General features: G+C 59.1%; 4 protein-coding genes across 6 annotated transcripts; 3 read left to right on the top strand and 1 right to left on the bottom strand.

Annotated features, from left to right (window-relative positions):
* Positions 1-130: 130 nt before the first annotated feature.
* On the top strand, positions 131-3,651 carry RPUSD4 (RNA pseudouridine synthase D4). 2 transcript variants are annotated; one of them, XR_014879687.1, is made up of 8 exons: positions 131-412; positions 481-634; positions 1,591-1,792; positions 2,313-2,406; positions 2,484-2,634; positions 2,870-2,967; positions 3,115-3,426; positions 3,511-3,651. XR_014879687.1 is itself a non-coding variant. In XM_019622906.3 (7 exons), the coding sequence occupies exons 1-7, from the start codon at positions 266-268 to the stop codon at positions 3,310-3,312; spliced, it is 1,044 nt and encodes a 347-aa protein (XP_019478451.2). In that variant the 5' UTR covers positions 131-265; the 3' UTR covers positions 3,313-3,651. The 2 variants fall into 2 exon arrangements, 1 of the variants encoding a protein (XP_019478451.2); XM_019622906.3 differs by having other exon boundaries at positions 3,115-3,651.
* A 152-nt stretch (positions 3,652-3,803) lies between these two features.
* Positions 3,804-7,951, top strand: PANX3 (pannexin 3). Of its 2 annotated transcripts, XM_019622942.2 has the most exons (5): positions 3,804-4,978; positions 5,685-5,827; positions 5,996-6,210; positions 6,331-6,974; positions 7,814-7,951. In XM_019622942.2, exons 1-5 carry the CDS (start codon positions 4,798-4,800, stop codon positions 7,861-7,863), a joined length of 1,233 nt encoding a protein of 410 aa, XP_019478487.1. In that variant the 5' UTR covers positions 3,804-4,797; the 3' UTR covers positions 7,864-7,951. The 2 variants fall into 2 exon arrangements, with proteins under 2 accessions (XP_019478487.1, XP_085065363.1); XM_085209237.1 differs by lacking the exon at positions 7,814-7,951 and having other exon boundaries at positions 6,331-7,662.
* A 578-nt stretch (positions 7,952-8,529) lies between these two features.
* NRGN (neurogranin) lies at positions 8,530-15,933 on the top strand. The gene is made up of 6 exons (XM_085209061.1): positions 8,530-8,930; positions 9,037-9,131; positions 9,295-9,453; positions 12,645-12,785; positions 14,118-14,324; positions 15,793-15,933. Exons 1-5 carry the CDS (start codon positions 8,777-8,779, stop codon positions 14,322-14,324), a joined length of 756 nt encoding a protein of 251 aa, XP_085065187.1. The 5' UTR covers positions 8,530-8,776; the 3' UTR covers positions 15,793-15,933.
* A 562-nt stretch (positions 15,934-16,495) lies between these two features.
* ESAM (endothelial cell adhesion molecule) lies at positions 16,496-23,434 on the bottom strand. The gene is made up of 7 exons (XM_085209346.1): positions 23,312-23,434; positions 19,017-19,174; positions 18,301-18,514; positions 18,071-18,226; positions 17,597-17,719; positions 17,364-17,502; positions 16,496-17,115 (listed from the first exon to the last, which is right to left on the bottom strand). Exons 1-7 carry the CDS (start codon positions 23,355-23,357, stop codon positions 16,782-16,784), a joined length of 1,170 nt encoding a protein of 389 aa, XP_085065472.1. The 5' UTR covers positions 23,358-23,434; the 3' UTR covers positions 16,496-16,781.
* Positions 23,435-23,836: the final 402 nt, after the last annotated feature.

Genomic DNA, 23,836 nt, shown 5'->3' with positions numbered 1-23,836 from the left:
CGCCGCGGCCGTGACCGGTTCCCAACCGCCGCTCTCCTTCAAACTGCCGGGCGGGGCGGGGCACCGCCGCTTCCTATAGGCGGTCGCTGCTGTTGTTCGTCTCTCTCTGCTCTCCCATTGGGTGCCTGGGCTGAAGGACTGCCTCGCCCTCCCCTAGAGGCGGGCGGTGCTGTCGCTCGTCTCCCTCCGCCCTCCCCATTGGGCGCTGAGCTCAGGCCCCGCCTTCCTGCGGGCGGAAGGGGAGGAGCGGAAGAGGGCCGGCAAAATGGCGGCGCTCAGTGGACGGCTGTGGCGGCTGCCGGGAGAGGCCTTGGGGCGGACGGCGGCGGGGGCGGTGCGGGCGCAGGAGCTGGCGGAGCGGCTGCGGGCGAAGCGGAGCGAGGAGAAGAAGAAGGAGGAGGAGCAGCGAGAGGTAAGCGCGGCCGGGAGCTGGCTCCTGGCGTGGATCCGGTCGCCTCCATCCGCTTCTCGTTCCTCCAGGTGGCCGCGGAGCCGGCGCGGAGGCGGGCCCGGCAGCTGGCCGCGCTGCAGCGGGTGCACCACAACGTGCTGGCCAAGGCGCTCCGGCAGCGAATCGTGTACCAGAACGAGGAGCTGGTGGTGCTCAACAAGCCCTACGGGCTGCCTGTGCACGGTGAGGGGCCGCCGGTTCCCCGTCGCTTCGTTCTGTGCTGGTGGGCTGGGGCCGGTGGGACGAGCTTCGACGCGACCGGGCGCCCGCTCACAACAACGCCCTGTAACGCTGCGGCTGTGGGGCGGAGTGCAGAGCTGCAAGGAAGAAAAGGCTCTGGGAGCGGTAGCTGACAGCCAGATGAATGTGAGCCAGCAATGTGCCCAGCTGGCCACGAAGGCCGATGGCATCCTGGCTTGTATCAGAAATGTGCAGCCAGCAGCAGCAGTGATTGTGCCTCTCCACGCAGCGCTGGTGCGGCTACACCTCGAGTGCTGCGTTTGGTGTTGGGCTCCTCGCTGCATCAAAGGCATGGAGGCTCTGGAGCTTGTTCAGAGAAGGGCAGTGGAGCTGTGAAGGGTCTGGAGTGCAAATCTTACAGGGAGTGACTGAGGGAACTGAGATTGTTTAGTCTAGAGGAGGCTCAGGGGAGACATTACTGCTCTCTGCTTCTCACTGAGAGGAGGTTGTAGTGAGATAGAGGTCAGCCTCTGCTCCCAGGTAACAGTGATGAGATGAGAGGTGATGGCTTTACATTGTGCTGAGGAGGTTCAGTTGGGTATTAGAAAAAATTCCTTCTCAGAAGGAGTAGTGAGGTATTGGAACTGGCTGCCCCAGGAGGTAGTGGAGTCACCGTCCCTGGAAGTGCTAAAGAAAAAGGTAGATGTGGCACTGGGGAACGAGGTTTAGTGGGCATGATGGGGATGGGCTGATAGTTGGATCAGGTGATCTTAGTAGTTTTTTTCAATCTTAGTGATTCCATGTTGGTGTGTTTTTGTTTTTGATTTTTTAAGCAGTGTTGTGTAGTGCTGCTCTTCTCACTCATCACTGTTAATAGCAAGGGTGGGGAAATCCTGCCGTGTCCCTTTCTATTGCATTAAAGTTAGAAAGGGATGTAAATGTGTGTCTGGGTTTTGCAGGTGGCCCTGGGGTCAAGAACTGTATTGCTGATGTGCTGCCAATTTTGGCCAAGATGCTGATGAACATGAAAGCTGAACCACTGCACCTGTGTCATCGGCTGGACAAGGAGACAACGGGTTTGATGGTGTTGGCACGGAGCAGGGAGGTAGCAGACAGGATCCGGCTCCTCTTCAAAACTCGCCAGGTGGAAAAGATATATTGGTAGGAAAGGTTTTGGAAGAAAAATCATAGAAGGGCTTAGGTTGGAAGGGACTCGGGATCACTGAGTTCCAACTCCTCTGCCTTAAGCAGGGTTGCCAACCATTAGATCAGACTGGCCAGGGCCCCAAAAGTGTCTTTGCCAAGCAGCAAAGTGTCACCACTGTGCAGATATGGGGATGTGGAACTCTGTGGAAGTGATGGATGTTTGATCATAGAATCTTATGGTTTAGGTTGGAAGGGACATTACAGATCATGGGCAGGGTTGCCATCTACCAGATCAGGTTGCCTAAGGCCCCATCCAACCTGACCTTGAACCAACTGCACCACTCAGCTTGCCATCATCAACACACTTGATGAGAGTACACTCGATCCCACTGTCTGTGTGACTATAAATGCTTGAGTCCCCGGTTATGGGGGTCTCTCCTGGGGAGAAAAGTGAGGGGTAAGGGAGAGTTTCTATCCTGCTGGATGTGCAAAGGGCTGTAGCAGCATCATGCAGACCTCTGCTTTTCCTCTGCAGGGCAATTAGTGTGGGGAGCCCAGACCCTGCTGAGGGCATCGTGGAAATCCCCATGGTGGAGAGGGAGGTGCAGAGCCACCAACCTCATTACAAGGTGAGCAAGTATCCTCTCAATTGCAGTTTGGGTCTGTTTTCCTCTTCCCCTGGGCTCATCCTCTTGCTGTGGTTCAGATGACTCTGGCCCCAAACTACCGCATGTCTCCTGAGGATGGAAAGGTGCTGAAAATCCGCAAGAACCGCAATGCTGAAAACGCTGTGACGCGGTATCGCGTTCTGGCTACCTCGTCTGCCTGCTCTCTGCTGGAGCTCCAGCCCATCACAGGTGAGACTTAGCCAGGAGTTCCTGTGCTGTGCCTTCTGTACAGCCAGGAGCAGTCCTGGAGGGAGGAACAAGCTGTAGGACATGGCCAAGGCTCTGGGAACCAGTGCTATTTCGCTGCCAGGGCTCTCAGCACAAGGTTACCTAGCATGAGGGTGCTTTGGGTGGGTAGCGAGCGTGGACCTGATGCCCAGTGTGACAGATATGACGTTTTTCCTTTTCTCCTTCCTCATCTCAGGAGTGAAGCACCAGCTCCGGGTTCACCTGGCCTATGGATTGGGGTGCCCCATCCTGGGGGATCATAAATACTCACACTGGAGCAAGCTGGCACCTCAGGTAAGGCAGATACAGTGCCATGGAGCAGGGCAGAGAGGGCATCAGCTGCTTGGTGGCACATGCTGGGATTCTGAGACCAGGCTGCTGACGTGGGGTTGTGGAAGGGGGTGTTAGGACTGTCCTCACACCACTCTGTCCTCAATGCAGAAGCTTCCTGAAATAACTCTGAAGAGGTTGAAACTGCAGCAGAGCAAGTCTCGCCACCTCCCCCTGCATCTCCATGCTTACCGCCTCTCCCTGCCTCTGGGCACCAGTGGGAGCAGGCAGACAGACCTTGTATGTGAGCCACCCAGCTTCTTCCACAGGACGCTGAGGCAGCTGGAGCTGGACATTGCTAAGGAATAGGACGAGGCTTGTCAGCAGGACTGATCCTTTGCGTCTCCATACTTCTGGCACATGATAGTGCAGGATCCAGCTGTGCTGCACTGGTGTTTCACTCACAGCAAGTGGTGTAATGAGGTTTGTGTTCTGCTACTTGGGAGACACCTTGCCTTCTGGGTAATGGAGTTGCTGGCTTAACCTCTGTGCACTTCTTGTCCACAGTCCATACCTGATATGGAGCAGAAAACGTGGTGGGTGCACTCTTGTTTATAGTGATGAGGCTGGGTTGAAACTGGGCACTGACCATTCTGTGCTCTGAACTTGTCCCTGTCCAATAAAGAACCCAGCTTCTGCAAAGGTGAAGGTTGTGTGGCTCTCTGTGGTCAGGGCAGGTGGACCTCAGCGCCTGGGCAGGTTTGAACACCTCTGAGTGTAATGCAAATCAGTTCAGGGCTTTCTTGGCTCAGCCCTTCTGTACTGTCTTACATCCTGGCACTCGAATTTGGAGACTGCCTTTGTCTGAAAAAAAAAAACAACCAAAAACAACACAGTAAAAGTGAAATTTGGCAGCAACTGTGAGTTCTGGCTGTGTTGAGAGGCTGCCCAGAGCCATAGCATGGCAGGGACTCTCCTCAGCTTGGCTGAGCAACCCAGAGCTCCCCTGGCTTTGGCTGTTGGCTTCTTGGGCAGCAGTCGTATTGCTTTTCTGTCCTCTGTTCCATCTCACCAACTCCTGATTTCCATACTGCTTTTTTCTAGATCCCAATACTTGCATCCCTGTCCCACTGGAGCTTGCTGCTTTGTCCCCACTGTGCTCCCCTGGAGCCAGATTAGAGGGTGGGTGAGGGGAGATTGCAAAGCTGGTACGCAGAGAGCCACAGCTGGTGTGCATCTCAACAGTGCAATCACTGATGTCTTCTCAGCTCCTGGTGCCACTTGGCCTGTCCCCAAGCTTTGGGAATTGAGCAGCAGGACCTTCTCCAGCAGCCCTGGCACGCACAGGAGTGCTGGAAGGGGGCTCTTTGTACCCTATGAGGCCACTCTGTACCTGGCTAGGGCTTTGGGTTAGGGTGATGCCCCATCCTCACTTGTTATGGAAAGCAAAAATAGTTCAGGAGCCCCACGCCCCACGAACATGTTGCTGGAAATACATCTACTTATGACAGAGGGGAGTAAAACCACGGGGATCTGGTCCATGCTGGGACCCACGGTGGCTGGGCAGGAATGCTGCCTTGGCCATGGTGCTGTGACTGCGAGGTTTTTTTTTCTATTTTGAGGCATGCTATTTGCATTCTTGCCAGTGAAAGGCTTCCCCTGTAATTATCAGTTGATTTAACGCACTATCTAAGCTGTCATTTACAGCTGCCTGGCTGGTAGCACTTGGCATGCAATGTTTCCAGCCATACAAAGCCTCTCGCCACGCTGGTTGCACCTCAGACAGCACCAGGACCCCCAGGCAGCAGCACTGGACTCCGTTTCCCCGTGGCTCGGCCCCTCCCGGAGAGAAAAATGTCCCTGTCGCACACTGCTGCCGAGTACATGCTTTCAGATGCTCTCCTCCCAGAGCCCAGCAGCTCCCGTGCCAAAGGCTTGCGGCTGGAGCTGCCGAGCGACCGCGTGCTGAAGTTCATCGCAGTGGGGCTGCCCCTCTTCCTCGTCTCGCTGGCCTTCGCCCGGGAGTTCTCTGCTGGTGAGTTGTGGGGACAGGTTTGGGGTGGTGAGAACTGTAAAAGCCTGTTTTTTCACTGGCGTGACATTATAGCTTGGAAATCCCACTTTAGAGGTTTAAAATTTTCTATCTTGGGATTGCTGGTTGTTTTTTAATTGATTTTAATCAACCTGACAAGGTTTTGTTGTTTGTTGTAATAGCTTTTATCGATTTATTTTATTTTATTTTTTTTTTTTAATTGCTTGCTGGTAGCCCTCTGAGTGTAGCCATGCCCCCTCTCACCTGCTGCTCCTGCTGTTCTGCTCGCAGCACCCTGTAGTGCTCCTATCAGAAAGGCAGGGTTGTTTTGTTGGGAGGTGTCAGTGGGGCGTTGAGATCTTCCCTGGGACTCTTTGGAGGTTTTACTGTCCCAAGTTTTGGTGCTTGCTTGGATAATGAGAGCAGGCTGGTGATAGCAGCACAGAGCTTCACTGACAGTGTTTTGTGCATCACAACACTGAGCTAAAGCTGGACTTGGCCACTGTTTTTATGTGGCCCTGCAATGTTTGGTTTTGTGCTGGTTTGTGTCTGGTTCAAATTTCCCTGCTGTGAACCTGTGGCTCTGCTTAAAGGGAAGCGTTCAAGAAATAGTAAAGCCCTTGCCCCTGACAGCCAGAAAACACTGCAACAGGGACAGATAGCTACAGAGAGCCCTGTCCTACCTGCTCAGCTCCCCTCCTCCTTGTAGGTTCACAGATCAGCTGTTTCTCGCCCTCCAACTTCACGGGGAAGCAATCTGCCTATGCTGACACAGCTTGCTGGGACTCACTCCTCCACCATGGCTTCGATGCTGAGGGACGTGCTGTCACCAAGTCCCTTTGGGCTCTCAAGGTACACTGGTGGGCTGGCACGGGGCCACCACCTCGGTGACTGGGTGCTACCAGGTCCTGCTGCCGTGTTGGTGGGGGCGGATCCTGAAGGGCAAAGTAGCTGAGCACCTCATCTCCCCCTAAAATCCCTCTCTCTGGGGAACCCTAACCTAGAGATGGTCTCCCTCAGGTCTTCCCGTACTCGCTGCTGGTGGTGGCAGTGCTCATGTATCTGCCCTACCTGCTGTGGCGTTACGCAGCCTCCCCCGCCCTCCACTCTGACCTCCTCTTCATCATCGATGAGCTGGACAAGTCCTACAACCGCTCCGTGCGCCTGGTGCAGCACATGAGGAAGGTCCAGCAGGCGAGCGATGATCCGGAGCAGTTCTGGGAGGAGTACGAGAGGTGAGACAGCGTGGTGGAGGCATCCAGTCAGCCCTTCCACGCTGCCTTTGGGTCACCTCCTCACTCACCGTGGCTTTGGTGAAGCGGTGGGGCGGCTCCAACTCACTCCTCTCTCTCCAGGGCTCGCCAGGAGAGGTACTTTGAGTTCCCATTGCTGGAGCGCTACCTTGCCCGCAAGCAGCACTCCCACTCCCTGGTCATCATCTACCTCCTGAGGAATCTCCTCCTGCTCTTGTTCTTGGCTGCCACTTGCCTCTACCTGGTCTTCCTCCACCTCAACATCTTCTTCCAGGATGAGTTCAGCTGCTCCATCAAAACAGGGCTGCTCCAGGATGAGCCTCACGTTCCCCCGCTCATACCCTGCAAGCTGGTCTTCTTCTCTGTCTTCCAGCTCATCAGCCTCACGGTTGGTGGTGTGTACGTCCTCCTTATGCCTGTCGTCGTCTACAGTGCCCTGCAGCTCTGTCAGTGGGACAAAGGGCTGCTCTCCGTCTATGAGATGTTGCCTGCCTTTGACCTTCTCAGTCGCAAGATGCTTACCTGTCCCGTCAACGACCTCAATGTCATCCTCCTCTTCCTCCGGGCCAACATCTCCGAGCTGACGTCCTTCAGCCGCCTCAATGCCGTCAGTGCCTTGCGGGAGGCCAGTGCTGAGAAGCAGGACATCGACACCGTTGTTGACTTCATGACACTGCTGGCTGGGCTGGAGGCCACCAAGCCCAAACACCAGGCTTGTATGCCCCTGGGCAATGGCGAGGCCATCGGTAGGTTCCTTGGTGTTTCTGGGGTAGAGGTGACCTATTTGCTGTCTTCTCAGCACCCGCATTGTTGCATTCCACCTTGGGGGTGACGCAGAATCTGTCTGCTCTGGCCCTTAGCCTGTTGCCAAGACCTTTAAGCTTTCTGGACGGAGGTGCTGCAGAGGGTCGCTGAGGGGGCTGATGGTTCCATCTTCCCTTTTTATGACCAGGGACTGGTTCTGGCAGCCAGGGCCGTGATGCAGCCACGAGCCCATGCGTGGGCAGGAGTTGCTATAGGAACAGTTTTGCTGAGAAGACTGCAGAGCTGGAGGCTTAAACCCAAACTCTGGGCTAATTGGGGGGCTGGGGGCTGTCCTCATTTTTGGAGAAGACAACAACCCAGCCTACTGATGGGTGGGGGCAAACTAAATTTTGGGGTGCTGGTGTGATGTTCTGTTGTTACTGTGACAGTGGGGTGGTGGGCAGGCTCCCAAGACACCAACGCTTCCTCTCTCACATGCTTGGATTTTTGGGGAGCTGAGGGCACCTTCTTTGCTGTCTTCTCAAGCTGCTCACTGTGGTTTCTGGGCTCTGCAAGACAGCTCATCCCTGGCAGGGTGGGAGCCAGAATGTCTGCACTTCTTTCCTGGCCCTGAACATGCAGCCTGCGGTCTGTGGTTTTAAGATGAATAAATATGGAAAGAAAGAAAGATTGAGCTGTATTTAGCATCCTTGTTGGCATGGCAACTGCAGGGCTAGCACAACCAGCTCTGGGGCAAGTTGACTGAGAAAAGCCCAGGATGCTGGGTTGAGGTGGTTCAAAGGCCCAGATAATGATGTCTTCTTCCTCCAACCCCATCCAGATATGAAGCCTGGAGCGGAAGCCAAGGATGAAGATGCCCATGACTCCTGAGCCTTGCCACAGCGTCTCTGCTGGGATCCAGCTCCATCTTTTCCACAGCAGCAATGCTGGTTGTTGTCATTAAACTTTGATTTTGTTACAGGTGTGGTGCTGGCTGTAGTGGGGCAGGCTGAGCTCGCCTTTGTCTCTCTGTGTTTGGGGCTCCCTTTTCTTATGTGCTGGGGTCGTTCCCTCCTTTCGTGGAAGAAAAAAAAAAAAGTGAAGATACTGCCTTTCAGTACAGGCACTGTGCTGTCTTAGTGAGAGTGTTGCTGGGCAGCGCTCCTGTCCTCGGAGCTCGTCCTGTGTTACAGCAGGAGCGGGCAATGGGGGACCAAAGGTGGGGGAAGGAAGGAGCCCAGGTTTCCCCGTGGAGGAGCAGCAACAGCAGGGGGGGAAGGTGAGAAGAAACTCTCGGAGGCAAATACGGGTCGGAGCAGGAGCGGGGCGGGGGAACGGGCGTGCAGGAGCAGCTCGGGGGCTGACACTGCGAAGTACCCGGCTAATTTTAGAGTGCGGGGCGCGGGAACCGACGGCGCCGGGAGCGGGGCGGGGGGCGTGGCCGTTGGGCGGGGGCGTGGCTGTTGGGGGCGTGGCCGTGACCGGCGTCGCGCCGCTCTTCCGTTGCCGGGTGACCCCGGGCCGCCGCACAGCTCTGAGCGGGGCGGTCTGGTAGGACCGGGGCGGGGGACGAGGATCGCAGTGAGGCCGGGCGGGGGCTGAGGGCGGGGCCGGGCCTGCTGCTCGCCCCCCCACCGGCACGCGACCCCTTCTGCTTACACACCCCTTCCCCCCCCAACCCTTCGGGCGGCTCGGCGCGGGCGCCGACGGGTGCGGGCAGCGCCCCCTGGCGCTCCCGCAGGAGCTCCTCCCGGCGGTCGGGCCGCGGGTTCGAGTCCCGCTCTCTCCGCTCGCCGTGGCCGCCATGTCGTTTCTCGACCCCCGCAGCGCCCCGCGGCTGCCCGGCGGCTTCGAGGAGCTGCTGCAGGGGATGGCGCGGGAGGTGCTGAGGGCTCAGCCCGACGACGTGCTGGGCTTCATCGCCCGATACTTCCAGGCGCTGCTGGCTGAGAGGGAGCGTGAGTGAGCCCCGCGCCCGGCCCTGCCCGCCGCGTGCCCCATTGCGCCCAGCCCGGGGCGTCGGGCCGCCCTGCCCGCGGGGCTCAGGCTGCGCTTCCTTCCCAGAGAGCTCCGCTGCCCGAAGGGCCGAGGACGGGGCTGTTGGAGAGGACGAGGAGGCCGAGGCGCCGCGGAGCAGCGGGGCGGTGATGGAGCGCCAGGTGAGCCGCTCCGTGCTGTGCCCGGCGGAGCCGTTCCAGCCCCCAGCTGAGCTCCTCAGCCCCCAGCTGAGCTCCTCAGCCCCGCGGCTCCCTGCGGCTCTCCGGGTCGCTCGGTGCCCGGCCGCGGAGCCCGGGCTGTTAAGCCGTCTCCTGCCCTGCGCAGCGCAGTCCTCGTGATGAAGACCTGACCGCCCGTTTCCTGACCTCTCAAGAAGCTGCTACGAAAATCCAGGCTGCGTTCCGGGGCTTCTGCACACGCAGGGGGCTGCGCAGAGCCTTCTCGGAGCCGCCCTGCCCGGCCTCGGGCCCCTGGGACACCCCGTAACCGGGACGGCTCCGCCGGGACGCAGCCTGAGCGGGCGCCTCGTCCCCGTTTGGAAACGTCCTGACCCAGAATGAGGAGCCGCGATTGAAAAACCTACATTTCCCTCCCAGGCGGACTCGCAGGGCGGAAAATCATCTCTCGCGCTGCCGCCGAGGCGCTTGCATAATGAGAACTTAATAAAATGCCTCCAGTAACGCTCTCCCCAGGTCCCTGCTGCTATTAGCAGCTCTCACCTGAGGTTTCTCCCCTAAAAGCTCCATGTGAGCAGCCGTGCCCTTCCAGCACATGAGAGAGGGGAGAAAAGCTCTGTAAAGGCGTGCGCCTCGAGATGGCATTTAATGCTCTATATTTAGGCCCCTGCATCCCCGGAGGTTGTCAAAATTTAATATTGTCCCTGTGAGAAGGAGGGATGTGACACTGCTCCTCTGCCGCTACCCCCCACCAAGGCTGAGATGCGTCTGTATCTCTGCAGCAATTTGGGGGTCTGTGTGGGTCCACCCGGCTGCGTTTGGGAGGCGATGGTGAAATCCAGGCAAAATCAAAGCCCTGAGAAAAGGACAGAGGGGTGAAAAATGGGCGATGGGCGATGGAAGGCCGCTCAGTTTGGAGGGATCTGCAGTCCCCCCACGCTCACCTCGGAGGGAATCCGTGCTGCCTTGCAGCGCTGGCGTCGGGAGCTGCCATATGCAGGCTGAGAAAAACAGGAAGGAGGGATGGGGACAGCTGGCGGGGACCCCATGCAGGGCTGGTGCCAGCCGCTGCGCCCTGACCCTGCGCCGCCGCGCCGGCTGCCAGCCCCGCTCCCCAAAGGGTTCTGTGCCAACACCGCGTTGTGCCGGCGCGTCCCCAAGCTGGGGCTTGTCACCCATTTCCATCCCATGGGTTATGTGTTATTCTGCATCCTGGGGTGATGCTAAGGGGTTTCTGAATGCCTGGAAAGCATTGCTCAGGGCGGATGGGGTTTTGGGGTGCCCTCACTGTGAGCAACAGCACGGGGAGAAGAAGGCAGATGCTGGCACGGGCTCAAAATGCTGCTAATGATTAGAAATGTTCTGGCATTTTGCATCCCTCCTCCGCAGCCTGCAGGATTCGTGGCGATCAGCGACTCTGCCAGGACTGGGGAGCTGCGGATGGAGCTGGTTCTGAGAGTCCAGGGCTAAAACACTCCCCAGATCCCTTACACGGGGGGATTTTACAGGTTTGGCAGGTAGTGGGATGAGCTTTTTTGCACAGCAGTTTTTGAAGTTTCCCATTAGCACGGATTTTTCCTGGAGCCATCCCCTCGATGCACCCATCGCCTTGGCTCTTCTTTGCTCCCCAGAAATGCCTCCTCTCGCCTTGCCAGGAGCCAGCGATCAATCCGGAGGCTCTAAAAAGAGAAGGGGATTGGTTTCCCATCTGAAAACACCGGCTGAGCGGTGCAGCCTTTGTCTGGAAGCTGGAGCAGATCGGTGCTGAGAGCGCAGCTATTTTTTCCCCACGCTGGTGGGAAAAGGTGGCATTTGCAGGGACTTGAAACTGGTTCCGCTTGGGAGAGCAGGGGTGAGCAGCTCGTGGGGATTCGAGGGATGCTCAGCCCTGCAACCTACGTGCCTCTGCGAGTGCTTGTGCCTGGAGGCGGCTGTGGATAACCCCACAACTCCTCTTAGGGCAGGATGGAAATATAGAGATGGGGACAGGGACAGATAGGGAGAGAACAGGGGCAGTGATGGGAAAGGGAGCAGAGATGGTGACAAGGGGTGGGGAAGGGAATGGATATGGAGATAAGGAGGAGGGACAGTGAGGGGTGCAGGGATGGGGAAGAGGACAGGGATAGGGAGGGGGACAGACAAGTATGATGGGAGAGGATGGGGACAGGGATAAAGAGTGTTGGGAATAGGAACAGAGATGATGATAGGAACAGGCATGGGAATGGGGACGGGGATGGGGACGGGGACAGAGAGGATGACAGACAGGAGCAGTAATGGAGCAAGGATGGTGATGGAGGCAGATGATGATGATGCTGAGGTTGAGATGGGAACAAAAATGAGAGTGATGAAGGGGATGGGGACAGGAATGGTGAAATGGGCAGCAGTACTGAGATGGGAACAGGGATGGGGACAGGGACAACGGTGGAGATGAGGATTGTGGTGGGGGTGGTGATGGGTCAGCAACAACAGTGGGAACTGTGACAGTGACAGGAACAGGGACGGTGATGACAACAGGACAGAGGTGCTGACCACCCTGACGGTGACAGGGGCACCAATGACGCCAGCTGACGGCAGTGGGAAGGTTGCTGCAACAAAAGCCCCGGGTGGGTGGCGAGGCCAGCCCTGCAGGCAGCCTGCCTGGGGGCACCCATCCCCACCGGGCTCTGGGGGGCCGCAGCGTGTTTTGGGGGCTGGCCAGAGCCAGCATTCCTGTGCGGAGCCCACAGGCGAGTTGTGTGGTTGCTTAGCAACCCCAAACCCGGATTAGAGGCGTGTGAGGTGGGCGATGCGGGGGGCTGTGGCTGCACCCCCTGAGCTGCTCTGGGGGTCCCCATGGCCCCCGGTGACAGCGTGGCCCAGGGGATTGGCACGACACCCCCAGAGATGTATTGGGTTGAACGTTTTTCTAGAAAACACCCCCAAATGGGGAGAGTGATGCTGCTGTGAGGGTGACCACCGTGAGCAGCCCTCCTCACCATCATCATCCGTGCCCTCCTTCAGGGCCCAGCGCTAAGTAGGTCAGAGCTGGTGTGGGAAGGTTTCCCTCTGCGCCTGCAAAAACACAGCTGGGGGTGAAGCCCCTGGCCTGAGGACCCAGCATCACACCTGGAAAGTCACATCACCCCCAAAAGTCATGTCAGCACCCCCAAAAAATTCACCCTGAAAAGATCACGTCAACCCACTTGCTGCAGGTGTGTGTGACCCTGGTGCACCCCGGCACCCATGTCCACAGTGAAATCAGCTCTGCTGGGAATAAAACGCAGCCCCCCCCACCCTGATCTGGGCTATGGGCACAGTGCCCAGCACCCCATCCCATTAAATATTTGATAGCATCTTCCGTGCTGCGGGATTTATATTGCATGAAGCCCTGGCATGGGCTGCCGGCTCCTTTAAGCGTTAGGAGGGAGTCGGAGGCGAGGGGAGTCGCTGGGAGAGAAATTGGAGGAGGCAAAAAAAAAAAAAGAGAGAGAGAAGGGGAAAAAAAAATTGAAAAGCTGAATCCCGATCCTGGCAGGAGCAGCAGTGCTGGCGGGGAGGTGGGCTGAGCGGCGCCCCGAGGAAGCGCATTACGTAGGCAAGCGGCTCCGCTCAAGTTGCCACCTGCGCCGAGAGCCCCGCACCGCCATGGACTGCTGCAACGTACGTACCCTGCTGCTTTCTGATTGTTTTTAATTAGTGTGTTTATTATTTTGCTTTTTGGTGGTGGTGGTGGTTTGCTTTTTTGCTTTCCTGCGGGGCTGCGCGTTGTGCTGTTGCAGGAGCGTGGGTGCTGCACCCCTGTGCGTGGCACCCCAAAACGCCGCTGCTCACGGGGTGCTCAGGGACCCCAACCCTTCCTGCCGCCGGGTCTCACAGCATTCCACCAGGGCAGAGTGGGCAGCAGCCCCTTTCCCCAAGCCCAGAACGCAGACACCTCGTTCTGCTCTCATTCAGCCTTATCTCCCCAGAGCGGCTCCCCAGGAGGAGCGAAGGTTTCCTGCAGGCGAGGGGCGAAGCGGCTGCTTGCTGCTTCGGAAAGAGGTGACTGCTGCACCCCTGGTGAGCAGCGCTGCATCCCCCGGCCGGGTCACGGTCATCTGCCAGAAGAGCACACGGCTTTCCCCTTTCTCCCTTTTTCTCCCTATTTCCCCATTTTTTCCCTCCTTCTCCCCATTTTTTAGCCCTCTTGCTCCGCCGGCATCACAACACTGCTGTCTGCCTGCAGGGTGGCAAAGCGATCCCTGGGGACAGGATTTCCCCGTGGATATACAAATTGTCCCTGCGGATATAGAATTTCCCCTGTGGATATAGGGTTTCCCCACTGCGTATAAAATTCCTTCCCCGGCTATAGGATTTCCCCTCTGGCTGTAACATTTCCATCCCGACGATCTCATTTCCCCCCAGCTCTGTCACTTAAGCTGCTGACGCCCTCCCCACTGCCACAGCAGCACTTTGCAGTGACACCGCGTGCCCCCTCCCCAGCAGCACAGGGCACGATGACTGCGGTGTCCCCTGCTCCTGCACTGACCACCCCAGCCGCTTTCTCCCGTTGGTGAATGTGCTGTGGCCGCCGTCCCTTTGCTCCTGAAGAACCCCCGGAACTCTCCCAAAAGTCCTTAGGAGCTCAGGGCAGGGTGACGCAGTGATGCAGTGGCAGTGGGATGTCACTGGTCCTGTTTGGACGGTGGGTGATTTTTCCCCTGTTTTTCACTCCTTTTCACTCCTCAGAGGTGACAGCGTGAGTTATCGCCCCCAGCTCCACGCGCCGCCCTGGGGAGATGCTGTGGGGTCAGGATGCGGTGCAGGGGGTGCGCGTTTCCAGCAGGGTGTCGATGCGGTCGCTTCCCCCACATCTCCCCAGTTTCTCCATTGCTTTTCTGTGCTTTGTGGGATGATGGCACCTTTCCCACCCCGCAACCACGCACCGTCACCCGCACGCGCCCCGACCCCAGGCCCCGAACTGCCCCCATAACGGCCGCTCGCTGCCGGCAGGAGGGCGCCTGCACGAAGCTGGATGAGGACATCATGGACATCCCCCTGGACGACCCCGACGCCAACGCGGCGGCGGCCAAGATCCAGGCCAGCTTCCGCGGGCACATGACCCGCAAGAAGATCAAGGGGGGGGAGATGGAGCGGAAAGCCAAGGACGCCGAGTGCGCCAACAGCACCCGCGGCGGAGACCTCCGCAACGGCGACTAGGTACTGCAGCCCCCATCCCCACCCCAAACCCTGCTTCTCCAGCTCCGAGCCTCCTTCCTTCCATCCGTCCCGCTGGGATGCTGCGATGGAGCTCTCCTTGCAGGAGCTCGGCGGTGCTGCCTGCCCTAATTCTGCGGGCGCACCGTAGTAGTTAGCATAGGAACGGCGGGGAAGGCGAAGCCCTAGATTTGAATTGAATTTCTCCCTTAGCAACACCACCCCAAACGCCTCGCCTCAGCACATGCTATTTTTAAAAGCCTGTGTCACAGTCTCCTGGCAGGAAAAGGGAAATTTAAAAGCGCCCACGGCGCCGGGCTGTGGGGCTGGGGGTGCCGGGGGTGCGTGGGGAGCAGGGAATGGCCCCACGGCCCTGGGGTCAGCAGCTGTGCTGTCCCGCTGCCCCCCGGCTCCACGCAGGGATGGGGGTGAGGGAGGCAGTGCGGCTGCAGGTGGGAGGTGGAGGGGCTGGAAGAGGGGATGCAGTGGGGTTACAACCTGGGATGGAAGGGGGATGCACTGGGAATGCAACTTGGGGTGTGGCTGGAATGGAATGGAAATGGAATGGGACCACACTTGGGAGCACAGCTGGGATGGGGGGGATTGGACTAGGGATGCACTGGGGATTGAACTGGGAGTGCACCAGGAAAACGTTGGAGATGCAACTGGGATGCAGCAGGGGTGGAACGGGGATGAATGGAATGCAACCGAGATGCCATGCAGGTGAAGTGGGGATGCTGTAGGGAGACAGCGGCGCTTTAGGAGGGACGCAGTTGTGTTTCACTGAGGATGCAGTGGGACTGTGGTAGTGATGAATGTGGAATTCAATGAGGGCGTAGTGGGGATGGACTTGCGATGCAGGGGGCTTGCAGTGAGGTGCAGTGGGTTGAAATAGACGTGCGTGGGGCTGAAGTAGGGCTGCAATAAGGATTCTAAAAGAATGTAGAGGGAATGGATTGAGGATATGATGGGGCTGCAGTGAAAATTCAGTGAGGATGATGCAGAGATACAGCTACAAGTTGCAGGGGCTGTGGAACTCGTTAGGGCCATCAGGGCTGCCTCGCTGGGTGATCCATGCGGGGGCTGATCTTTGTGTGGGCTCCAGCCAAGCTGTGCTGGGTTTTGCTTCCCACCAAAGTCCTTTGATCCTGGAATGTCCAGGGTGGGGGTCTGAGCCCTCCAACCCCAAGGGCTTGTGGTGCCTCAGCTGCATGGACAGGGAGGGGGCAGGCAGGGGGCAAGGGGTGGAGTGGAGGGAGTCACAGAAATTGCAGGGCTGGGTGCAGGCAGGGCATGGAGAAGGCGCAGGCTGCAAAAGCAGAGTGCGGGACCAGGGTGCAAGGCACAAGATGTGAGGTGCAGGGACAGAGTGCAGGCAAGCATGAAAAAGGCGCAGGCTGCAGCAGCTGGGTGCAGGGTACAGGCAGCCCCGTGTGCACCACTGACAGCTCTGCTTTCTCCTTGCTTGCAGGCCCTGCCGGACTCCCCCTGCCGAGCCCCCCCGCCGCCGAGGAGCCCCTGCTTCTCCCCATACCAGCCCAGCATGCGTTCCCCCCCTCACCCACCCCAGCCCCAATAAAGGTCCCTGCCAGCGGCCGCGCTGTCCTTGGCTCCGAGGGGACATCGCAGCGTCGCTCAGTGGGGGTGAGAGCTGTGACGTGCAGGTGGACGGCCTGGTGTCACCGATTGCAGCCATGCCCAGTGTGATGTCACACATCTGTACAATGCCACGTGTGACATCGCTGCTGGACACGGGGGGCTGTCGTGATGTCACACCACGTGTGTGGCACGGTGTGATGGCACTGGTGGGAGCTGGTGCTGCTGTGACATCACTGATGGGCGCGTGGCGGCCGGTGTGACATCATCTGAGAGGGTGTGACATCACCGAGGGACCTGGGACAGCCAGCCCAGGTCGTACAGCACGAGGCAGCCCCCCGGGGGCACACTGCGACCCCGTGCCACCAGGCACAGCGCTGGCACATCGCGATGGGGGGCGTGATGGGGCACCCTGAAGGTTCCCCGTGCGACGTCACACAGCCACGTGACGTCACCCTGAGGGACACAGGGCCACCAACCCGCCGCACCCTCACAAAGTCACCCAAAAGCAATTTTAATCAAGAAAAAAAACAACCTAAAAAAAATTTCTCCCTCCCCCCCCCCATCGCTACCTCCAACCCTTTCCCCAACACTTTTAATGCTCTTTTATGAAAAATTTCCATCGATACATAAAAAAAGTGGACCCCCCTCGGAGCGGGGCTGGTTCGGGGCGCCGGCATCGGCGGGGAGACGCGGCCCCCCAGGGCAGAGCGGGGCACCTCCCGCCCCATTAAACACCGCAGGACAAGTCCGGCTGCTCCAGGCGTCTTTACAAAAAAATGAAGAAAAAATGGAAAAAGGGGTAAAAAAGCCCCAAAAGTGGGCAGGGCGGGGAGCCGAGGGGAACAGCCGATTTCTGGGGGGTCACACCAAGGAGCCGGCCCGGCTCTGGGCGGGCACCATGACGGGGACGGCTCCGGCCCGCACCAGGCTGGAGGGGGGCAGCCCACCCTGGGGGGCAGCGGGCTGCGGGGGGTGCCAGGGGGCCCCGTTGGTGGCAGGGGGATGCGGCCCGGCCCGGGGGGGTCCCTGGTAGCTGCCAGCAGCAGTGAGGACCGAGGCGGTGTAGGAGGGGGGGGAGGCTCCGTAGGGTCTGTCCCGGGAACCCACGATGGAGGACAAAGTGCTGGTCTTGGAGATGGTGTCTGCAGGGCGGGTCCGCGTCCACGTGGGGGTTTTGGGGGCCACGGCATCTTCCCTGTGGAGAAGGGAAAGGTGGCACAGGTTGCTGGAAGTGCAGCTATTCCCTCCCCCCCACTATCGGATGATGCTCCCCAGTGCTGCTGAGCTGCAGGAGCCCCTCTGCGTGGGGGTAAAAGGGAATTCACCCAAAGGGAGGGGGAAAAACGGTGGGAAAGACCCGTGTTAACTCTGAAGCCTAATGATGGCCACACTGAGGTGCAAAACCTCCTCCCGTTAACGCTGAGCCCCGGGGGCTGCCCTCACTTGATCTCGTTGGCCGCTTCCTCCTGCCCGTCGCGTTTCTTCCTCCGGTAGCCGAGCACCCGTTGGGTGAAGAAGGCGACGGTGGCCAAAGCGCCCACAGAGCCCAGCACAGCGCCCGCGATGATGGCCCCCTCGCTGGCTGCAGGACAGACGGGTGGGGGAGATGTTTGCCTCTCGCCTGTCCCTCCATGGGGACCGAGCCCCTGTCCCCAGCCCCGCAGACACACACTCACTGGATTGCACCTCCAGGATGATGCTGCACTTGGCTGAACCCACGCGGTTCTCCGCCTCGCACTCATAGAGGCCCGACATGTCCAGTGAGAGGTTCGTCAGCTTCAGGGTTCCCCGGGCTCGGTCTGCGGGGCGGAAATTGAGGTGCTGTTCTGTGATCACCTGCCCACCCCACCGCACACCTGCCAGTACAGCGGGGATGGGAGCGGGAGGACCTACAGGGATGGTCCCCTGCGTCGCCCCAGGGCGAGGTTGGTAAGGAGCAGAGTTGAGGGGATGCTCACCCAACGTTCCGGCAGTGGGCAGAGCTATGGGGACTTTTGCCTGTCCCCTTGCACAAGGAAGAGAGCGGGCAGAGTTAAGGGGAAGCTCAGCAGAGCTGGGGGCAGGCAGAACCAAGGGGACAAATCCAACCCCACCAGCTCTCCCCCCACCAAACCTTCCCAGGGTTTTCCCACCCCCTCAGCCCCCCTTACCCTGAGCGGGGGGAAAGAAGACCTGCTTGGTGGGCTCCTGGCGCTGCCACTTGTACAGGGGGGAGGGTTTGCCCCTCTGGGAGGCGCAGCTCAGCGTCACGTTGGCTCCCACCGTGGGGCTGCCCTTCAGCCTGCAGGCTGGGGGGGCTGGCGGCACTGCGGGCACCGGATCAGCATCAGTCCCAGCACGAGGGGCACCGGGGGACGCAGAGCACCCTGCGGGTCCTTACCCAGCACCGTGAGGTTGATTATGGCCATGCTCCTGATCGGGCTGATGATGTCATCCACCACATTGACGGAGCAGATGTACTGGCCTGAGTCTTGCTCCCGTGTGGCATTGATGAAAAGTGAGATGTTGTGGGTGAGGACGGGGTGCAGGAACCCCACACGGGGCTTCAGCTCCGTCTCCTCCACTTTCACCTCCCCGTCCAGGTATGTCAGGATCTGCACGGAGAAAACATCTGCTCGTACAAATCTGGATGGCACTGCAGGAAGGGAATTCCCCCTAGATCCTATCTTGGGCAGCAGCAGTGGCTGCATGAGCCTCCTCCATTCTCACTCATACTCTGAGCATCCACAGCATTAAACCATGGGCACCTCTCCATTGTGGGCAGCTCTCCATCATGGGCACCATGAGCACCTCCTCATAATCTCCCAATCATGGGGACCACGAGCATCCCCTCATCACAGAGACCTCCCTTCCATGGGCATCTCAAACATCCTCCTGTCATGGGCATCACAGGCATCTCCCCACTGTGGGTACCTTCTCATCATGGGCACCGTGAGCACCTCCTCCCCATCGTGGTTCCCTCACCAACATGGGCGACAGTAAGCATCTCCCCATCATGGACGTCCCCTCACCATGGGTACCATGAGAATCCCCTCATCACGGGCACCTCACCACCACGGGCAGCATTCCTGCTTGCCCCCACTCCATCCCCATCACCTGGAAGTGTTCAGCATCTGCCTTTTTCAGTATCCAGCTGATGTAGGGCTTCTTCTGCGAGCTGCTGGTGTACCAGGCGGGCAGCACGGCTCCCTCCCCTTCCACTGAGTAGACAGAGCCCGTTCCCACGTGCACCTCCAGCACAGCTGAGCAGACACCTGCCCCGCAGGAAAACGGGACACGGCTCAGCCCCGGGTGCCAGTTGTACAAAAACAAAATAAAACAGAAAACAAAGAAAACAAAACAAAACAAAGCCCCCACTAATTGTTAGACCAACTCCCTGTTCCAATGCAAGGAAAAGTCCCGTTATTGCCCGGAGGCCGTGCTGGGAGGAAATCTTTCCTCCTTCTCCACGACGGGAAGGGCTCTCCGGATGCAGGACAAAGCCTTCCTCCCACAGCCGCTTCCCCACCAACAACACGGGAAGCCCCCACCCCCCTGGGGGTTGGGATTGGACCCCTGCACCCCAAAAAGGCTCAGCACGGCGCTGCACAGCACTGGGATGGAGCTACACATGCAATCCCCATCTGATCTCTTATGGGGGCACCCAGGCAACACCCAGCCCGACGCAGCACCCCGCATCGCTTCACACCCCCAGCATTTCACACCCCCCACCCCGTCCCCCCGCAGGTACTAAATGGGGATTAACTGAAGCTGACGGTGACAAAGCCCCCGCAAAGTTCCCTCCCAGCACCCACCCCCTAAAACGCAGCCGGGAGGGGGGACCGGAGCGGGTCAGGGAGGGGTTGCCCGGCTGCGGGGGGGGATTATTTCCCTGCTTTGCTCTGAAAAGGATCAGCTGGAAAATAATCTGCTCAGGCGAGGTCGGGCACCCGGAACGGGTCTGCATCTGGGGCTGAGGAACGCTGAGCCCCGCCGCCCCACGTCCCACGTCCTCTCCCCAGGGATGCTCTCGAGAACACGGCGGGCTGCGCTCCGTCCCCGCTGCGATTTGGAGCAAAACTTGTTTTGCAGCAAAAAGAAGAAAGGGAGCAAGCGGAAAGATTTGGGCATCGGGGCACCGCCCGCCTGGGTTAACTCGCGGAGTAAAGCGCCGTCAGGCACAGCCCCCAAATCATTGCCCCCTCCGCCCCTTCCCCACACACAGACACTGCTCCGGGATCTTTCCAGGGCGGGAAGATGACAGCACGACTCCCGGGGGTATTTTTAGCCTCCTCCGCGCATCCGCTCTTCCCCCCGCACGCTATCGGCGCCCGCAGCCCCGCGCAGGAAGCGCTGCGCCGGCCGATAACGCGCGACCCCCCCGGCCTCCTCGGGCGGTTCCGGCCAAGGAGCGGCGGGGACGGCGGGGCCGGGCGAGGGCAGACACCTCAATGCCTGAAATAGCTAAACCCGACCTAAGCGCATAAAACCTTAAGTCCTACCCAGGGGGAAGAACGGCGCCGGAGGCGGCAGCGCAGATCGCGGGGATGCAAAGGGCACGGCGAAAAAGAAATAAAAGAATACTTTGAAAGAACAGCGCTGAGGACAGATCCCTAACGGCACAGAGGACAGCGCAGATGGGCTGAGTTGTGTGGCAGTTTGGGTTTGATGTGGGAGATGGGATCGTGCCATCCCCAGAGCTGTGCGTGCTGGGAGCAAAAATTTTTTGGGGGTCCATTACTGCACTCCTCCACCCACGGAAACGCCGTATTTTCACCCAGCAGCATCTGCCTGCATAAAGTACAGCGAAAACAACACATGATGGGCAAAGTTAAGGTGAAGCGGGACTGAGCAGCACCAGCGATACAAAGCCCTGGGGCAGAATGCTCTTGGCACCAACCCCTACTGAGCTGGCCTCAAGATAAAGCCCTGAGATCCTTCAGAGATCGGAGATAGCAACAAATACATCCATCATTACTCACAGGATACCACGGCCATGAGCAAACAGTTCTGCACCAAGTGCCTGTGTCATCGGGCTGTTTTCCACCAGCAAGCCCCAGGATCAGCCTCCAGCTGTCCCAGTTTGCCCGGCCTGGACTGTTTTCCTCATGCATTGAAACTCAGTGGATGTATTCTTAGAGCAGCTCCATCCCTCCCCACTGAAATTTAGCACTCATCATTGTGGAAATGCTTAAATCACGGCAGACCCACACTGCTCACCACGGCTCTGTTTGCTGTTAGGAGTGTGCGTTAACTCTGAAACCTACTGACAGCCCAACAGCACTGAGCCCACAGCGCAGCCCAGTCATAAATCTCAGAGACACATAAAAGACCGTGGCTCCATCCCCACACCCAGCACGGTGGGGTGTCCTCAAAGTGTGAGCACTGCCTCGCTGGAGGACCCTGGCATCCAAAATCACTCTTTTTCTTGGGGAGGTGCCTTGCAGCCCCTCACTGCAGGAGGAATCGCCCTCCAAAGTGCTGCTGCCTGGGCTCTGGTGGGGACGCAGTGCCCGGGGAGCAGCCCCGAACCCTTCGGTGTGCAGCACTGCCGTTGGCATCAGCTCCAGATTTAGCCACCTCACCACTGCAAATCCCCTAATGCTTTAACCAGATCGAAAAAATTAAGCTGCTTGGGGCGTGCATATGCATAACGGCGGGGGGGGAATAGGCCCTTCATGCACTGCCCTCCCTGGGGGCCACCCGGCTGCTGTTTGTTTGGGATGAAAAACGCCGATTTCATCCAACCGCCCTGAGCTAAGCACCTGCCCAGGGAGGGCTCCTCTGCCTGAGCCCATCTGCCGGGTTTTTTTCCTTTGGAAAAAGCCTTTAAATCCCCACACACCTCCAGCAGTGCTCTACAGCAAACTGCTGCACCTGCATGGAGCACCGTGACCCCAGAGGGGCACCCCGTGTCCCATTGGTAAATCCCACTATTTCAGCCCCAAATGCCACCTCTCCCGTCCAAACACACCAAAACCATCCTCGTGCCAAAAGCATCCTCCCCAGAACCACAGCCCCCAGGCGGGCCCTATAAGCCACTGACCACCAGGAATTAATGAGCTGAAGGCGGATTGCATCCGATGCCCTCGCTCTATAGGATTAAGGCGATTTGGCCATGTGAAACCGAGACAGAAATTAAACCGAGAGATGACGGCTCAGATTGAACGCGCTCCTCCGGAGCGGAAACGGTGCCAGAGAGGGAATGTGGATGGACAGCGGCCCCCGAGAGCCTCGAGAAAGGTCAAAGGACCCACGAGGAAGCGCTGCACCCACCCGGCCCCGATGGTCCCCCCAGCCCTGCACTATTTATAGCTGGGCAGATAGGGGCTGTGCTGCACCCGTTGGGAACGGACACGGCGGCCGTTCTCACGACCCAGGGGCAGAAAGCGCCGTATCCTCTGGAGAGCCAAAATCAGGAAAAAAATGCGACTTTGCTATAGATAGACACGGACGGGCAGCTTAACCCCTGCGGCTCAGCGCCGGCGTGGGGACACCGACAGCAGTGGGCATTCGGCATCACCCCACTCTCCTTTCCCCCTTCCCGTCTTTCCCTCATCGTTTGTTCTGCCGTGACCCCACGCAGACCCCATCAGGTGCCAAGGGATGTTTGATTCTGTCACTCTGTGTGGGCGCCCAAAAACACCAATTTGGGCCTTAAGCGCCTTTTCTCCGTATTTCTGCACTCTGAGGGTGAGTTGGGTCCTTCCTGCAGCACCGCATCCCCACAGCAGGGGAACCCGCACGCATCCCCCCCAGCAGAGCAGCGCCTCATCCCACCACCCTTTAATTAACGCTCTTTAATAATGATAATAAAACCGGAGTAGCGCAATTACAAAGTGGCTCCATCGGGGGCAGGGAGCGCCCCGCCGGGGAGGAAACACCACCCATTGTCCCCATTGTCTTCGGGGCCGTTTCCTCCTCCTCGAAGGAAACTCGGAGGGCTGCGTCCCTCCGCAGCACCGCCGGCGCCTGCAGCCCTCCCCCTTCGACCCTCAGGAATAGGGCAAAAAAAGGGAAAAAGCCCAGGGACGGAGCGGGGCACGGCGGAGCGGCCCGGGGGCAGCGGCACACACACGGGGGGGCGGCAGGTTTGATGACGGGAAAAAAATACATCGATTTTTTCCGCTCGATGCCGAGCGGGAGGGGGAATTATCGGCGGGGAAATGCCCCCGGTGGGAGCACAGCACAGCGCGCCCGCGCTGCGGGGTTCGGCTCCACGGGGCGGTGCGGGGCGCGGGGCCGCGGGACCCCCGGACCCCGAGCGCCCACCTCCCAGAGCGCCCGACGGGCGGCATCGCGACATCAGGGCCGCCCCCTCCCGCTCCCCGCCCGCTCCCCCCGGCCCTCAGCGCCCCTCGCCCCCCCCAGCCGCTCCCCGGTCGCGGTTCGCACGCACCCCCGGCGCTCACCCAGCAGCGCGCCCAGCAGCAGCGCGCCCGGCGGCAGCGCAACCATCCCGGAGCGCAGCAGGTGCCGGGACGGGGGGGGGGCGTCGGGGAGGGGGGGCGGAGCTCAGGTGGGCACCGCCCCGCAGGTGGGGGCGGGGATTGTGGGGCGGGGCGTCTTGGCCCCGCCTCCCGGGGTCCAATCCCCTCCCGTCCAGTCAGACTTTATCACTGATTATTTGTTAGTTATTAGGGGTTTAATAATTAATTGCGATATTAGGGCCATCACTGTGGAAGGGGATGACATGCTGACGGCACTGCTCCATAAGGAGCCCAGTGCCCCCAACACACACTTCTTCTCTTCCTCCTCCTCATCCCATGCCCTGGGATAAAAGCATTAATCCTTAAAAAGAACCATTAAAAAACCCCGCAAAAATGAACATCCCGACCCCGTGGGTTAAAGTGAGCCCGGCAAACAAGCAGGCCAAGGAGCTGCCTGGCTGCAGGGCACAGCTGGAGCCGCAGGAGCTGAGCGGCACCTGGAGCCCC

Source organism: Meleagris gallopavo, chromosome 26 (genome assembly GCF_905368555.1).
Source record: "Meleagris gallopavo chromosome 26, MGAL_WU_HG_1.1, whole genome shotgun sequence".
Taxonomy (NCBI): Eukaryota; Metazoa; Chordata; class Aves; order Galliformes; family Phasianidae; genus Meleagris; species Meleagris gallopavo.
Note: the sequence above shows the minus strand (reverse complement) of the source record. Positions and strands in the feature narration are given on the sequence as shown.